At 30.0% G+C, this 20,197-nt stretch overlaps 1 protein-coding gene across 1 annotated transcript in view; it reads right to left on the reverse strand.

Annotated features, from left to right (window-relative positions):
* Window positions 1-14,378, reverse strand: part of LOC132924178 (limbic system-associated membrane protein-like) — a 517,415-nt gene extending 503,037 nt beyond the window's left edge. Inside the window, exon 1 of the mRNA XM_060988319.1 lies at window positions 13,757-14,378. Coding sequence (XP_060844302.1) covers window positions 13,757-13,841 — 85 coding nt within the window. The 5' untranslated portion in view covers window positions 13,842-14,378. The remainder of the gene's footprint in view (window positions 1-13,756) is intronic.
* Window positions 14,379-20,197: the final 5,819 nt, after the last annotated feature.

Genomic DNA, 20,197 nt, shown 5'->3' on the forward strand with positions numbered 1-20,197 from the left:
TTCCGTTTAGGGTGACAATAATTATGATCGTATCGTATCGTATATGAACTACGAAATGTGTATAGATGTTAGTGGTAGAAAATATTAAGATTTCGGCGCGCAATGTGAGATAAGGCACGTATTGTAATTCGTATTTGTAGAAAGTCGCGCGAGAACCCTCGAGAACGGAGTTGGAAAAAAAAACAGCGGAGGGCATCGACAAATGACAATATAGTACGTGGCTTATCGGAATATACGTCGCCGACAACAGTTTCAGTAGCCCCTAACTTTGGTCAAATGAAATTCAATCAATCGACATGTTTTTACGGATAACTCTTTATTCGCCGGTCCGACGGATTTTATATAGGTATAGGAGGTATAATAGGTATACGTACATTTAGATATAACGTAGAATAAACAACCGTATACCTATAATCTAAACCCGCGCGGTATCCGTCGATGCACTTCAAAAACTTCTAGCGAAATAAGAACTTTGTTCTGACATTTCCCGCGGATTGTCAAAACGACCTACACCGTATATATACGGTCACATAAAACTTTCCTCTAGGCCATCATTCTTTTTAACCTCTCAGAAGTAATTTGGTCGGTCAGGTCAGTCCGCTTTTTTTTCTTTTACCTCGGCCACATAATAAAATAAATTATAAGACCATCAGACTTATCCACACTGGGAATTGAAATAAGTACACTGTGCACAAACAAGGTTACAACGTGCCGTATACACGCGCTGCTCCTAACTGTGTTATTGGACGATAAATAATCAACCTGTGAAATTGAATAAAAACGTACGACGCTATTAATTGCGCGCGCATTTCGTCGCACAAGACGTGTTCGTTTATTTATAATAACACTATTGTTAATACACTACTTTTTCCTTCCGTGTCGAACTTTCAGGAATTTAAGTAATAGTAATAGTCGGTTCATATTGTGTTAAGTAATTCAAACGTAACCGAAGTATAAACAAAATCCGTTCTAAAAATATATCCGCATTGGTGTTTTCAAAAACTTTTTTTATTTTACCTTAAGCCTCGACAACACTGGTTCCAATAATATTATAAAATGAATTAATCGCCACATTGTTCTCTCTCCGATGATTGCAATGTGCGTTTACACGGATTTATTTTTTTTATCGTAATTCGTAAAATATTTAAAACGTTTTCATTCAACTCGGGAGTTAAATTAATATTAATATTTCGCATAATCTTTCAAAATTAACCGGATGTATATATTATTATAACTACACTGTTTTAACACCATTTGAAACTTATAGATTTTATCGGTATCTGTCTAAAACCTTTATCCGGTGTAATAATCTCCGGAGTGTGTACGGTTTAGAACTAAATATCCTACAGAAAAACAGGAAATAAAATAACATAATTCGATACATCCGGATTCGTCAAATTTAAGATTACCGGAAATTCAATGGAACGGCCAAAATAACAAACGACGGTGGTATATAATTTGAGTTACAGTGGCGTATACGTATCGCAGTAGTAGATATACGTATCGGGTTCGAAGCAGAGTAGTTTTAGAAAACTGGTAATAACTTTAAAAAAACGGACAAAAAGATGTTCCTTTCTAAAGGTTTCTTACGAATTCGATTTCTTCAAGCGAACACGAACATATTAAATGTATTTATGTGTACCTATATATACGAGATATATGTGTGTGTGTGTAAAGGAGAGAAAAAAAAAGAATATTTGGAATTGAGATTGTAACGTATATAGACCGTACATTATTTGTATTGTTAGGTTTGCAGCATTATATGTACCTGCTGCGTTGCACAGAACGTCTCGAAATTTAAATTTAACACTCCCGCACGTGCCAAAATATTTTTATTTATTTTTATCGAATGTACCTACATTACCTGCCACCTTGTAAACAGTGAAATTTAATTTCGAAATTTCCATCGCTGTATAGGTAATACATACACGGAGTATAAAGAGCGTTATTGGTAAAGTGCACTTTCAGTCAAAATCTCTTTTTCGAATGAGAAAAAAAACCCGCGTGAGGCACGCCACGGGTGCCATCGATGCTCGTCCAATATAATAATATAAAACGATAATACGTATATATTTTATTTAACACGGGTAAACCACGTTTTACATATTATACGATTTCTTCAACAATTAATTAATGACTACTGACAATTGACTCCTCTGAACTCCTATTACCAGATACATTATATGGTTCCTTCCTGCTACTTGCGAACTTTATACCCTTTTCATGTCCATAGATATACCACCAATTGTACGCTCAACCAGCAACCTATCAAAAGAACTATACAAATTGCCAACCGAGACACATCCCTTAATTTCAGCTAACCGTTGCATACATCTTGGTTTGGTTAATATAATATATTATGTAAGCCGCTATATGCATTTGTGAATACATCTAACTCGGGTCCAAGTCGGTATCGTAATAATATATTATAATATAGTTTTTCCATTTCGACGTGACATTATGATATATGTACCTAATTTAAGTGTCGATAATCGAACGACGAATGATCATAGATCATTATTTACATGACGATCGAAGTAGTTGAAATTGGCCAAAAAAAAAAAAAAATATATATAGTCATAACTATATGTATTGTTATAAAAAAAAATGTAAAAAGATGTCACGTTTTTGATACGACACAGTCGTTTACGAAATGTTTAACGCGTGACTTATGGCTACCAAAAACGGTCGAGAAAAGAAGAAAGAAACGAATATACCTAGATACTCGAGTAGGCTTAAGTCCGTTTCTTGAGAATTTATTCGAATAGAGTAAAACCTTCACGGGCTTTAGTGGGATTTTCATATGTATTATACTCATACCGTATTATGTACTATGATATGTATTTATAATAAAATTGAGTTGTTTTTTTTTTTTTTGTAAGGCGTAAACATTTTGGCAAGCCTCCCTCTCCCCGGCACCTTATAAAATGCATTCCACTGTGCAATCTAACCGATTAAACATTATGATATATATCATATTATATACATAGGTACAGTTAACAGACCGATTCGATCTGCCGGATAAATTTGTAATAACGAGTGGAATTCAATTTTGTATTATGCGGCGCAGGTTGTACAGTTTCTGAAGCACATCACGCGGTATATCTAATCTTACAGTGATTCAGTTTTGACGACGAGAATATTTCGACGAATAATTATTGTAGCACCGAACATTCGCACGAATCGTTTTTGTTACTGGTCTTCAAAGTAATACCTGTAGCGTTTGTGTCATTATCTAAGTACAATTAATTAACAAATTATCATATTATTTTGTATGTGATGATGATGTCCGTGTTGAGCGTGTGCCTCGATTGTACTCGCGAATTAATTTAAATAAAAAAAACTACAAATTAAGTAAGTTTATGTTATAGGTACTGAAAATTGATACTTTTTTTTTTAATGTTTTGTCATTAAGACTGAATAAATCCCAACACAAGAATCAAGTGCCGTAAATCAACTCGAACTCGACTGTAGATAATTAAGCGATATTTAAATTATTTCTATAGTTTATTGCTTATTATTATATGCCTTTATATTTTTATTACAATAATAATTTCTCAGCGCATAATGGTTTTACACTAATTTTACATAATATTTTATATTGTGACGTGCAATAGTGTAACTCGCACGTGGTAAATATTTTTTATTTCAATTTTTTTTTTCGGAATAATTGAACTAAATTATTACTGGTAATATAATCATCGATGATGAAATTAAATAAATCAAAAAGACATATTTTATGTCACTGAAATATTTATAATATTATTTTTGTTTAATCACGGACTTTTAAAATGTATGTATGGGCAGGTACGTGTGCACAAAAATAATAATTTATTTAAACCGGATGATTAAAATATGAAAGGCGAAACGTTTAAAACGCATTTCATACCGTGTAAGTATGTTAAATTGAGTTGACGAGTGTTTTTCATTTATTTGTGTGTTTTTTTTACATTTTTTTTTTTATATATACCGTAAGTGGTTACTCCTCTCTGAACGTTAGTTGAAGACTATATCTCTACACATATTTCCGACGAAAATGTAAAATAACAGCCGGCAAGAGAACTGCGTATTCTGCGATCTTTGGCTTTGATGTTACTCAAAAATGCGGCTTCGAATTTAAATGTGTGTGGCGGTGTTGAGTACATAATATACATATAGGTATGTACATATAATAATAATATATTATTCAACACGAAAGAGGGCTGCGGCGCGTACGTTTAACGGTTAGTTTTTTTATTATTATTTTTTTGTTCTTCGCTTAGCAAATGTCACTCGTAAAATCTCGGAACGCGTGTTTAATGGAGACGAAATGAGTACACGCACTTTTCTGAATTCTGATTTATTACGTTCAAGCCGTTAGAGTAAAACAATACGAGATTGAATATCAAGTATATTATCGTCGTCGTCGTCGTCGCCGTCGTAGTAGTAGTCGCAGTCGTCGTCTGATAATGTATTGTAATATACGCACATTTTATTCAAACGAGTCTCGTCATGACAATTTATTGTTTTCAGTGGGGAATAAAATCGTAAAACGTATATTGTCGTATGATATCGAAAACCGGCGTTTATGTCTGAGGCATCGCATATAATTTCACGCTATAATATTATCAAATTTGGCAAAGCCAGTGGGGGAGTGGTGGCAACTCGGGGTCCGGGCTTCGCAGCCAGCGGGCCGTCAAAAGTAATCGATCTATACACTTATTTAATCTAGAACGGCGGTTCCCGCGGCCTATGGGCCTATAAAATTGTAAATCAACTATCGACTATTCTGCGCGGCTTTTGAATAGTTTTGCATACTGATAAGGATAACATAACAATTATACGAAGAACGTTTCGTAACGTTCGGTACATCAAACGAATAGTATATGCATCCTTTTGAAATAATTTTGGTTACGCTACTGTATTATAATATAACACGAATCGTAATCGGCGATCATAATTAATATACCGTTATCGCGTACAACAGTTGGTGCCGACTACAACCGTTTCGTTTATTGTGACCGTCTTCGTTGAACTGTTGAACCTTTCGCGATTCGGTTATTTGTTGTCACGATGGACATTTTCGGTAACGCGACAAACATTTCATACGGTATTCTCTCGTTTCCGAACCAGCAGGTCGCCAATTCACAATAATTATCAAAAGAACAGAAAGAAAATTATGTCATGCTAATGGCCAACAAAGCGGCTCGTCTAAAACGCGCGCGAGTAACGTAGTGGATCATATGCCACCGGCAGTCGGCTATAAATTGATCGCGGTTGTCCAGTCTTGCGAAAGACATCACGAAATGAACGTCGCTTTCGACGAAAGATATCGGCAACTGTACCGCTCAGATAAAATTACGTCAATTACGAGAACAAAATGTTAATTAATTGCACGCGTGTGAACGGAATTGAAAAACGGTTAGCAGTCTTGAAAACATATCCACAGGCATCGTGTCCATTTAATTAATGCTGAATAACATTATTTTGCAAGTATATTTTTTGAGATGTCATCACGCATCTTTATATAGAAAGAGAATATTATATTAGTATGAATTAAGAGCTAAAAATGGACTATACTCTTGTTATTTAATCTTAACTCGAAGATATGAAAACGTCCGAGAACTTTTCTTTCAAAATTAAAGTAATTTACCTACATTTTATAATGAGAACATTTTTTTAACAGTTTTAATTCTGCTGACATTTCTTTGAAAATTAGCTTTTCCGGTTTTCGAAATTATTATTATATCTCAAAATCATAAAATGTGTTTTATTATATTGTATTTGCTTATTTTTTTTAAATTAATTTTACATTTTTACCTACAACAAGCTATTAGTTTTTATTTATCATGTTTTATTGCGTTCTATTTTTTTTTCAATTAAATTCTTAAATATTAAAAGAAAAATTATCATTTATAAATCAAATAGCTCATTAAAATATTATAATTTTAATCAATATTCAGTAAATGTTATCTTAATATTTAACCAAAGCTCATTATTTTTTTTAATGAAACTTGAACCGTGTTCTTATATTTAGTGCTTCTATCTGTATTGACACGACATTTGGTTAAAACTTCTAAATGAAAAAAAAATGTGTATCATGCTGATACATCTGAGTGAATCGCTCGAAATAAAAATAAATTTACATTACTTAACTCGTAGTCTTAAAATTAATTAAATATATGTTTATTACATGCATTATTTTTATAATGGAATTTGTTAATTTTAATACCTTACATTAAATTTACTGCATCGCTTTTAATCATATTCAACATAATGAGAAAAAAAATGAAGGAAATTGCAAAGAGATCGTTTTGCCGTTTTGGTACACTTTATAAATATCGCTCTCATTTATTATGCATTCACTCACTAGCACATAAAAAATTTAAATAAATATCTACTGCTTTAAAAATTAATAGTAATTTGTCACGTTTGAATTAACAATTTTATGTGAATACGCAAATCATTATTCCGTGTTGATTTTTTTTTACCCAACCAATGGGTTCTATAAGCCGATGACAGATTTAAAATATTTATTTACTATAATATTATTTATATTATCATCATATTATCGTATTATCGGCATTGTGAATAATCATATAGTATCACTAGTCTACACGCAGCATTAACGTTTTCAATAAACAGCCGTAAGGTCCTAGATAAGAATCGATCAATTTTGGACGTTTTAAACAATTTTCCGCTATTTATTTTATACCGAATTACTTAATAAGCACTCAGTAATAACACACACGCGCGCGCACCTGTAAATATTACACGAACCATCATCACTTTCCTAAGACTTAACTTATACTAAATAATGACCATTTGAATCGAAAAGTAGTAGTTATGGCGGTATTTAGTGAAGTGTTATAGTGCTGCAATACTATATACGGAGGAAAACTGACAGGAGCAGTAGGCGGAGTTTGCGCCGGATGATTTATTGTTTTTTAAATGAACCGTGTGCGTTCAAAACGCCTTTAAATATATAGAACCGGTGAAATATGTCTAAAAGGATTTCGGTATTTTGGCCTTTTTAAATTTTACTTATTCATCGATCACCGAAATAGAAACAAGACCAACAAGAATGAAAAATAAAATTCCGCATTATGTGCACCAAGTCTAATCAACTGGGGTGCCGTGGTGCACTATAGGCCTCCCTAGTGTGTCACGAACTCAGATGTGAGACGCCACAAATTTTCTGAAAATTTAAAGCATTCATGATATTATTATTATATAATTTCGATTTGAAATCAAAAATAACCTTGAATTTTTTATAAGTTACAACGGCGTAATATTATCAAAATTAATCGAGTATTATGTGAGATCAATGTGTTTTTATTTTTATAACTCGTTTTAATATAGACACTGCAGGTTTACTCTTTTCTCTACTCGATTATTTCCTCGTCAATCATATTTTTCAATAAGCCATCAGTTCACCGGTTTTTTAAAACCAATACGAGCTTGAAGAGTTATTAACAATATGGAATCGGAGTTATAGATATATAGGGATAGTGTCTGGAATTTTGGAAAATACCTTACAGCGCTAAGGAGGGCGAAGGGATAAGAAAATGTTTGATAACCTATAACCGTTGTGTAATGGGTAGGTATAACGCGTGATGCTTACACACGTATTTTTCCTCAGTCCCTTCACCGGTATAACACGCGGATTATTCTTCGTGTCATGTGCTCGATCGTCCACAGCGATACTTCGTTCGACAATTATTATTATTATTATTGTAGATTCGCAGTTGCCGTTGGACCGATCGAATGTTATCACCGATCATTCGTGTTATTATTATACGCCGGTTTGGTGCTTGAAACGTATTTGAAAACGCGTAAATCCGTCTCTAATAGTTTACGGACTTCTTGAACGTCCTGCAGCATGCGAGAGGCGGAAGTACATAATCATGCTACAACAGTTGTTCAGGGCGTTTTCCAATATCAGTTTGGACAACTATCGGCTGTTGTGTTAGGTACCTATACGGGTATACGACCGTCGTTCTTTGAAAACTCAGACGCAAACAGCGGACCATGTTTCGAAACGTTTAATTACTTTGCCGCAGCTAACTTGTTACCCGGTCATTAAAGTCCATTATACCATGTACCGACTTGAATTGTACCGTGACTATATGCATTATCCACGCGTACCTATATACATTATAAATACAATCTGACCCTATATATTTATATATATATATATAAGAGGAAAACGGCGTATGTATATAATATATACATAGATAAGGTGGAAATATATAAATATTCAACCATAAGTATGTGTGTATATGAAATGTGGAAAATAATGAACGCATGCCTTATTGTAACCAAAAGCTGTGGGTCCTGACGATTACCATTACTGCACTGTACTAAAATCTCGTTTCATCCATATTACTAATTAAAATTATATACCAAATCTACCGACTGCGTCTCTATTTAAAAAAAAAAAAAAAAAACTAAATGAAACGATCTGTTGTAAAATTCTCCGACACTTGGGTAAAATACAAATCGATATAATTTCGTTTAATTACTAATTTTACAACGTTATGTGTTAGTTTTACGGTGACAGACGGTTAAATGACGCTATTTTATAATTTAATATTCAAGAATTAAATCCTCGAGGATTTCGTACACAAATGCATGGAAACTACCGTTATTAGTCGGTTAGGTATAAGTATATATTAACCGTTTTTATTTTTCAAGAAATTAACCCTAATTTCCACACTAACTGCAATGACACTTTCATAGATTATTATTTATTATTATTATTATTCGTGTATAGGTTCGTGTGGATAATTGATTGTGTTTCATCTGAATAAATATCATTAAATATTTGATCTGTATAACCTGACCGAAACCGACCATCCCGACGTTGACGTCGATATAATACTAATACCTATTACATAATGATTAATGATTATACCTCAATACCATAATATTAGTACGTCCCACATTTTTTCCGGGACTCTTCGCTTGTATGCATGAAATATGAATAATGTCGAGTTTCTTTTGTAATAGTTAAATATATTATTATTAAAATAGAAAATATTTAGAGTGTTTATTTTTATACTGTATGTTTTTTTATTAACGAAAAAAGCACCACAAATATAAATTACATTATATATGAATTTTGAACGCAATTAAATGTAAATGATTTGATCACGAATTTATTTAATATGGTAAAATAACATAAAACTTGTGTATCGATTATAATTAAACAAGAACGATATTTCTGATCATCTATTACTGTCGATAATGAACTTTATAACAAACGTGCAAACTTATTCTTGAAAATATTCAAAGTAATTAAAGAACCAAAAGGGCACAAAAGTGTTTATTTATTATAAATCTACGCTATAGACAGATATTGCAAACGTAATATACAAAATTTATGATGTTTAAATGTTCGAACAGTAAATGGTAAACGGCGTCTGTCAAAGCCTAATATTGACAACGCCGTATTGTATTACGTTGGGTAAGGAAAAATGTTTTGATATTCACACATCACATAAATCTTCCAGGGACAAAGAAAAACTCTTCGGTTGAGGTAGCATACTGTAATATTGTCATATGAGTACACAAGGATATCAAAAAATGTCACTGCAACACTAAATACAAGTAAATGTGTACGGGAAAATAATATCATGTGATTCTAAAATATGGCACAAACATTTGAATTGTGAAAATAAAATATAATGAAAATCATTCTATTTATACACTAACTATTTTTACGTGAAATTCGTTCACGAATCACGATATTTTCCACACTACAACATCATATAAAAGTCTCATTCTTTAACCGAGATTATTTGGAATCAACGTGAATTAAAAATTACAAAATTACGTTTCACCAATTTAATATAATTTACCGTAACATTTATTTGCGCATGTATTTTGGGAAACTTCGCTTACGATAAAAAAAGTTAAAAATTTTGAAAACATCGATGACGTGCGATTTGCCTACACCGCGATATCCGTTATATCGTAATTAATTATATAGTTACCATTAAAACAAGTATTGGTTGTGTAAATCGAACGTGTATGTTTGTTTTTTGTTTTTAATGTTTTTATACAGATCAAATAAAAAACAATACACATATAGGTAGGTATTGTTGAACTTTTTTTTACAGTGTACTGAACATGAAACATGATCTTAAACTCACGCTCGTGTTTCCTCTTTCCGGAAGTTTCAGTATGTCAATTTGTACATTGTACCTACGTATAATATACGATTCGCCGGGCATATATAGGTGTATCAAGAGTGTATCAAGATTACCTAAATCGAATTAAATCGTCTGATAAATAACGAACTCTCGTTATTATTCATCGAATTCGCTTCTCTTTACTTTCTACAGTATTGTATTTCATTTGTAATGATATATTTATATATATTAAAAAAAAAGGATGGTGTGGAGTAGTTTTTAATCATTTATTTCGAACCCAGCAGTTGACATGGTTGTGAAAACAAATTATTTATTCGGAGATGTTCCTGTAATGGCATTGCAGTCGAGTTTAGGCCTAACTACTTTTTACACCACATGCAATAAAACATTCAAGAGAACATAATTTTTAATAATAATAATAAAAATTATATATATATATATTGTAATAACAAATACGTGTTTCACACGGGAAGGTAGTTTTCGTGTACACATATAAAAGGTACACGGTTACACAAAAAAGTAACCTTTAATACATGGATATGACATTTTACATAAAAAAAAAATAACAATAATAATAATAATAATAACAATAATAATACAGCTACGTAGAAAAGTGTTAAGAACAAATTTGTTTAGTTGCGTCATCAATCATAATTTTATATTCAAGCTGAATAAAATTATTGTGAAATAAAATACCAAGTGAAATATGATAGAAAGAAACGGATACTAAAAATAATTGAAAATATGTGGAAAATATATTATTGTTTATTAGTTATTACAAAGTCGAGTAAGTCAAAATAAATATTCTTATTACAAATATAAAAATATTACACCGACGATCATATTAAACAAAAAACAGATTGTATTACATTAACTTATAAATGACATTTTAAGAAGTAATTTTTGTAACACAAATATATAATAAATAAAATAATTAATTAAAAACTAAAAATGTTTCACTTTATTTTAAATAACATTTATAACAAGTAGAACTCAATACGTGTTTAAATTCATTTATACAAATTGATGAGTGTTTAAATTACTAAGTTTCTATAATTTATAGTTTAGTTTCATACAGACTCAGCATATTATGTATTTATACTTAAAATAAATGAATGCTGTTATTACATTTCAAAATATATTGTATCATTATGTAAGCCGTAAGGGATTCAATATTCTATGCATTGTGATATTTTATAAGTATAAAAATAAACTACGTGGATGATGCTGCTAAATAAATTACAAAAAAATAACATAACGTTAAAAACTACAAAATCTTGGATTTTTAATAACTAATGGGAGTTTATATGAGTAAATAAATTTAGTAGTTCATAATTTCTAAAATTCGCTGTATTGAATTCATTAAATAAAAAACAATTATGGTATTAAAATTTCTAAACATCTGAAGTCGAAAATTAGAACCGATGCAAATCGTAAAGATAATATTATGGAATTTAAAAAATATTATTGTTGAAATAATGCTTATTTTTTAAATCACATTTATTAATAGTTATTATAGATAATGGATATATTATCAGGTACATAATTATCCTTATTATACAATTTATAACTCATGTATACAATACAACATTTTCACGGATGTAATAATGTATTTATTTGCGAAAATAAATGAAATTAGTTATATAATTATTAAGGCTGTTGATAAATTAAAACGCAATCCAACATGTAAATATGTACATAAAACAAATATCATAAGATTCTTATAATATTAATATCTATATTTGACCAAACTGTTTGTGTTTCAATCAAAGTAATTTCCCACTAATTTATAATTATTAACTCAATTATAGATTTGTATAACTTTAAAAATTTAGTTACCACAAAAAAAAAAATAATAATAATCATATTTGATTTGTATGCATTTTGTGTTAAATTAAAATATTTATTATGAGTTACTATTATTTTTATTTTATGATATCGAAAATAATTGCAAAAAATTTACATAGTAATATAAGTAAGTTATACAATACTATTATATAGTATTCAAAAGTTATTTCTACTTTTATTTTGAATGACTAAGAACGTAGAAAAAAAAAGTAAATAAACGATTTAGAATTATAATAGAATTTTTAGTTTTACAATAAGCCATAATATTACAATATATTATCAAGAAATAAAACATAATTTTATTTGATATCAACAATCTGAATTTTAATAACGTTTTTTCTCCTGTCTTTATGTGTTCAATTTTAAATATTTACATGCTAGTTACGAACTATATATTTTGTGATTTATTATTATATTTCATATGAAAATGAAACACAAATTGAACTATCATAAAAAAAAAATTCAACTTGGCAATATATATGTGCGCCATTCAGTTTTCTTTGATTTAGTATTCTAGTTGGCCAATAAAATGTTTTTAACAATAAATTATAACATTTTTATAATTATATTTTTGCTACTTACATAATAATAATCCAAGATCAATTAATAAACCGTTGTACAAAAATTATATAAAAAAAACCAAGGATATTAGTGTGGTTGGAACCATTGTTTAATTATGTGCTTACCTATTTTTGTTTAAGTGGTTCAAATAACGTCCAAAAAAGTTATTTAAGTTCGGAATATTCTTACATATAAATGTGAAAAGTATAAATATTGTTATTACTTATTATATTTTAATAATATAAATTATTTATAACATCACACTACTGAGCTAGATTATTCAGACAAACGTAAACAAAAAAGAAAACTTTTTCATGAAAATGTTATATTTAATCAATTATTGTTCCAAGTTGGTAATATTCTCCCTTGAGCCTAAGTCAACAATATATATATATATCATAATGATAAAATATAACATTAACAGAGAAAAGAACTGTCCATCAAGTTTATTAAGTTTTATAAACACCATAACGCGTTTTTAATGTACAACTAGGAACTGTAAGTATAAGACATTTCCGAGTGAGATAAATATTTATTAACAAAAAAATTTTTTTAATTAATAAAATCAAATAATTATTTTGTTGAAAAAATATTAAATATTTTCGTGAAAACTAGAATTCTTACTTAATCGTATATTATATTTTTATAATAACAATATTAATCGAACAAATTTACACATAAACATGAAATAAATTTATAATTTTATAATTATTTGAGTTAAGATATATATATAAATATAAAATAAATAAATATTTCACATTTTGAAATATATTGTTAGTAATATAACCGAATGAATAATTTTCATTACGGGAGGACTACGAGGGTATACATTTATCCGTCGCCGTACTGCAAATATTAAATATTAATAATAAAAAACAAACTAATTTATTTATTATTACTTTTTATTTTAAATTATTTCGATATTACTATTATTATTATTAAAACCATTATAACGTACTATTGTGTTTTACTATTACTTATTATTATATTATAGGCACATCATATTAAAATAATATGATGTAATTACTAAATAGTATATATTACGTACCTACTATGCGGGGTAGGCTTAACGTCGTATAGTATCTATATAGGTACTTATATTACTACTGGTCCTTATATTATAATAATTACTGTTGTGACGGAAACAAGTGGTAGGTACGCAATCAACGCGTACCTTAAGACTTAATATTATTATTAATACTATTACTAACCTTTAAACGGAATGATGTAAGGAGGTTCGGCCAACGTCAACACCACGTACATCCAAAACAGCAGGTTTGGGTACAGCATATTCATGATCGCGGTGTTGCAGGTGCAGCGGGCGATCGCGCGACGATCGAGATCCGAACGGTTTTCGGGGTGACGGGGATCGAAGGACCGGGAGGAGAAAATTAAAAATAATCGTCCGTACGGAAAACGATAGATGACAGAGAACGTCCTCTTATTATTGTTATTAATGTGGTTATGTAAATATAGTTAATGCGCGTTGGTTTGTTCGACGACGGCAATGAAAATAATAGTTTTTGTCCGTATATCCGCGACGATCGACGACGACGAGCAGAAAAATATCTGCAAGAGGAAAAGACCAAAAATCCAACAAAAAAAAAAAAAAAAAAATCGAAAGAGAAAAAAAACGTCTACGGGTGTTTTTCTACCCGATCGCAAGACACGCACGAGCTCGCGTGAAGTTCGGTGCGTAAGTTTATGCGATGTAAGTTTCGACGACGGAGAGATAATACGGGAGACCGCGGTGAGAAACCGATATAGTGGCGGGCAACCGGACAGGGTCGGATCCACGAGGGCTACTGAACGCGTCGGCGGCGGTGGCGACTACGGCGTCTGCCGGCGGTTTCAAAAACGGACGAAAACGCCGTTCCGACCGCCGTTGCGCATGCCCCGGCCAGCAGCGCCCCCTCGCCCATTCCCCAACCGTCCGCCCCGAAGCGCTCTTCGCGCGAAATTCGCGACCATGTTCTCCATCCCCGACGATCCGATTCCACCTGCACCTCGCCACTGGGATATTAGGTATATGTGATGGTCCCTATATATTCCCCTTACCCGTCCCCCCGCCAATGAAATTCGTACCATTCCTATACTATATTATGACGTGTGCATACACGGTGATTCTTTTATCACTGAACAGTCATCGATGGATTTATGTGTTTTTAAAAATCGTTTATTTGATTTTTTTTTTGAATACTTATAGTTAGAAATTATTACAAATTACAATACAATAATTATTGAAAAATAACTCTATCTTTTTTTTTTTTATAAATTGACATTTTCAAAAAAAAATATATTCTGTTTCGGAGTATATGAAATCAAGAATATAATATATAATTCTAAAAAGTTAAAACTTAAAAGCGATGGCAATAAAAAGTGGTATAAACTTTTATTTATTCGTTTTCGTTAAAATATCGTAAGTATTTGAAATATTGTAATGACTTTAAGCTTTGCGAAGAAAACACGTAAATTACTATATTAGTATATAGTAATAAATATGTTATATGAATCACTCTGTATAATATATTGTCATATCGTGTATATCGTACACGATATACCTACGTGTTTTTGTCATTCGGTATGATTAAGTAAGCTTCTATTAAAATAAGATTATTATAATATGTTAAAACGGAGACGACTTTTGTGTGTCTGTTGCAGCGTTGTTTCCGTTTAACCTAACTCCTCCATTATCACAATAACTATAACAATTCTATTAATGAAACATCGAAATTACTTACCGATTTTACTTTGTTAATAATAATTATTGACTCCCTTCTTCAATTACATTCACCGACGCATTGCCTCAAACAATACACCTCAGCTTCTATTACTACAACTACGTCTGTACTTTCATAATTTATTATCAACATAACATCACTGAATCACTCCAACATTATTAAGTTAATTATTATTTTACCTGCACACACACACTCACACATACACACGTCTAAATAAATTGGTCTTCAGTTGTATATAATAATTATATTAACAGCGTAAACTTAACTGCGAATAGTTATTATTTATTACTATTTTGTATACTTGAATATATATATATTAAAAAAAAAGAATAGAAGACTAATAGACTAATAGAAATTTTCGACGAACCTAATCTAGAGGTCTCTATTTCGCGTGAATTTAAAATCAAAAATAGTCAGAGATTTCGTTTCACGTGTATTTTTTTTTATTATTACGCGTGGAATTTTATTTTCAATGCATTTAATGTATTCCAATGATTTTTAGTTTTTATGTAGCTGTTATTGCGGTAATTAGTTATTTATTTTGAATCCGAAGCATTTGCTTCACTCATCCGTTCTGTCTTTTTACGATAATATTGCTTATGTAATATTTATTATTAGAATGATATAGATATCTTTAGTTTTTAGTTTTTTACAATAATTTTTAACTTTTTTTAAAAAAAATCTCTGATTATAATTGAATATGCTCAATAAAATAAATACACATTATATGTATGTTTTATAAATACACGTAAAATAAATACCCGTGCTCTACCAATAAATTGCTTATGAAATAAAAACAAAAAATACGTGGTCGGTCACATAAATCTTAATTCACGTTCAAATGCGAGATCTCACTAATATCATATGAGCTACATAAAAACACTTGACAATTGTCTTTGAATATACATTTTCGATTTTATTATTTTAATATATTTATTACGTACGTATAATATTTTTAATATATTTTAATGATACCTACAACATTATGTTAGTTATTGGTAAACTTAATTAATACATTATTATTACTTAAATATTTTAGATATTTCCCTACATGAGCAAAACGGACGATGATCTTTGTCCATCGTTGTATCGCATAAATCTCTGATCAACGACAGCGAACACATCTCTATAATAAATAATTTACGAGGTTCGTCAAGCGTTCAAAATATGAGGTAAGCGATTTGGGAAAAAATAATTTTGTACCGTTTATCACAAAGTTCATTTTTACTTACACTTTTAGATCTAAGATACCAATCTCAGTTCATAGCCGAAGTTGTCGAATTTAATTCGTGTCTTCTTCTATTTATTATTTTATTTTTATTATATTATTATCATAATTCTTTGGTCTTTATTATTTTTTATCGACAAACCAATTTTCTGTGGAGACCCGTCGACCTATTTAATGTATAAAATTTTATTTTCCTTAGCAATTTAAAATTTAAATTGTTATCCTATTGTCCGTATTTTTGTCACGCTTTTCACCTAACTGCAGTAGGTATACACGCCGCAAATCATTTTTTTTTTTATTATTATTATTGAATGTCACAGAAAATTCATAACCACCTCATAAATATATATGATAAAAATATTACATACTACTATTATGCTTCAATAACTGAGATTTTTACTTGCATACTAAACCTTACATTAATTTCTTTACGATTTTCACTCGTTACAATTTTAGCAGTTGACACGATCAATTTTAATATTACATTAGCAATTCGCTAAATTGCACCTGCAGCAAGCCCGTATTATTTGAGATAAGCCTCTAAGGTCCAATGGAGCAAGGCGGGACCATTTCCCTTCAAAAATTAAGTACCTACTGTTTTCCTCCACGAAATAAGATTAGTTTCCATTTTCCTTTAAATACTAAAACTAACTTAATAAAATATGACCGATATTATTAAAGCTGATACCAATGTTTGAGATATACGTCACATACAGACGTATAACATACATGCATAATACATACATTTGTAATATTTTTTATCAGTCATCACATACTGTTCGGCATTGACTAGTGATTATAGTTTTGGATATGTTTTATGTATTTTCTTGTTTTTTTTTTTTTTTTAATTTTAATTTTTAACACATCTGAAAAAGCGATATTTATAGAAATTTCCCATGAAAAACCTTTTAATAATTCGTAGAAATTACAAACACTCTTTTAAAATATAAACCAAAATCAGAAATTGGGTTATCATGTTGACGAAGTGCGATCTGGATTAACTACTTGCCAAATATAGTAATTCTGGACAAATATTCGCCTCAAAAATATCACAAACATTTTCGAAATCATTTCATTTGCCATCGTTTTACTATATATTATGTGCTAAATATTATAATATTATTTTAATATTTTTGCATTTTAAAGATTGAACACCACTGCTCTAGAACAATATAAAAGTTAAACGATAAAACATAAATTATACGAAGGCCATGCTCTCGTGTTGATTGTGCAATTAATTATACAATATATAGATAATAGTACCAAATAACCAGGAATAGGTTAGATATTGTAACGCATTATAAAAAGATTTTCATGGTGTGTAACATGTCGTATATCTTACTTACCAACTTACACGGTAAACAATTCTACAACCGATACAAATTTTATTTACTATTAAAAATTGAGTTCATAAATTTATACGTCAACAAAATCGCATTAATGATAGTTGATTTGACGGCACGCAACATTACATTTTATATTGTTTGGATCAAGCTACATTCATTCTATATACATAATATATGTATATATATATATACTTTTGTTTGTACACGTATATAATATTTATATATACATAATAATATACTACATATATATATATATATATAATATATATGCTTTGTATATTTGAGAGCATCGGACCATACATTATGCATATTATATACGTATAATGATCTGTATGCTATTGATACTTTAAAAAATACTATAAAACTGTCCTTAAAAATGCATTTATGACATAAAAACAATAAGAAAGTACACTAACAAAATTATGTGTCAACGACAACAATAAAAATGTTCAGTTATTCTGATCCTACTTAAACGTCACAAATTTTAAAAAGTAAAATTTTTCCATTTGTAGTGAATATATGTTCACCAAATTCGTTTACAAAAGTTCGTAAACGACTCGGCAACAAACTTTTAACTTTTGTCATATTGTTTGTTTTTCCCGGTCGTTTTTGAAAGATACTGAGAATTTTTAATTTTGCCCTTTTTAAAGTACAAATTCAATTCAATTTGTCATCTTAAACCACACTCAAAGTTTAAAATCGAAGCAATTTATCGATTATTTAGTGTGTTGAGATACACAAAAACACACACATCATTGTAAAATCAATAATTCATTGCCTCGCTCAGAATCTAAAATACACATAAATACTGAATCAAATGAAATCACACACACAACTAAAATTGTTCCCTTCAGAACTTGTTATCGAAGAGCATATATCAATAAAGTTTAAAAAAGAATTAGAATTAAAATTTATGACATCCGTCACCGGTGTTATCAACTTATTATAATAATACTAAAAATAATAAAGTTGTTGTTTTTTTCTCAAATTGTGAAAAATTTAAAAATATAGTAATGAAAAATTCCAAGGCAAAAATTTGCTTTGCTAATCAATTAAATGCTGAAGCATATAATAATTACTTGAAAAGAGACCTGGAAGACTTGGAGGTTTGTTGGAAATATTTTGCGATGATTAGAAAAACATCTCAGTTTGGAATATGGTTATAATACCTATACGTACTTCATAAAACGTTAAGACGGCGACAATTCCTGTATTAAATAATCATATAGTAAATCTAAAAAAAATGCTTTAGTCTATATTTATTAAAAATATAAGATAATAATATTATAAAACTTAGATTTATTAAAATCACTACAGATTACAGTACCTGCTTAAATGACGAAGAATTTATAATTTATGCATATTTTAACAGCCCCACACAATCACTTGTATGGATTATAATGTATAGGTACAGTCATATTATAATCGTGGGTAGGTCATCCTACGTCGTCGATAAATGACTGATACGCACGATTTGATTAGTTCGACCGATATCCCGCAGTTACTATACATATATTCAAAGACAACACGCGGAATGTGTGCATTTACCAGACCGATATGGAATAACGCGTGTGCATACAAACGGATCAAATATGATCACCGAAATACAATGCCTCGAGGGAAACACATCTAAAGGTATATTGGAACAGGGCCACCGTGCGGATACCTATGATATATATATATAAATATAAATAAATATGTATACATATATGTGTGTGTTTGCGTGTATAGCCGTGTAGGTGTGTGTGTATCTACGTTGTTTCAACAATACGAACGGCATATCAAATTTCATACGACCAATGCGCGGTTCGTGACTACCTGTAGGAGCACTACCATTTGTCACGTCGTTTGGTTGTTTAAATCGTTCGATTTACGCCTATCGATATTTCAACACGACAACATGATTATATGTGCCTCGAACCGTATAAACGTGTAATTTGTTTCGAAAAAAATAAAAAAATATATACTGTCATGTATACGAAATGGGGTTGATTATTATAAAAATATGATATTGATAAAATGTAGTGAAATTGAATTAATTGTAAATCTGTTACGTCCACGCGTATCCCGGGTATGACATCGCTCGATGTTTTATGTTTATATTTTTCGGGGTCGAAACGAATATTAATTTATAACATTTTTATACTTACCGTATACAATATTATAAATATAATATTGTCCAATTATTTTCGCAGAAAATCTGAGTTATTTATTATTAAAAAAAAAACAACAATTTTAATTACACTGCTATGAGTAAATCGATAATAAAAAATAAATATAAAGATATTGTGATCTTACAAAAATGTATGAAACAACGCTCGTACAATCTGGTTCGAC

Source organism: Rhopalosiphum padi, chromosome 3 (assembly GCF_020882245.1).
Source record: "Rhopalosiphum padi isolate XX-2018 chromosome 3, ASM2088224v1, whole genome shotgun sequence".
NCBI lineage: Eukaryota > Metazoa > Arthropoda > Insecta > Hemiptera > Aphididae > Rhopalosiphum > Rhopalosiphum padi.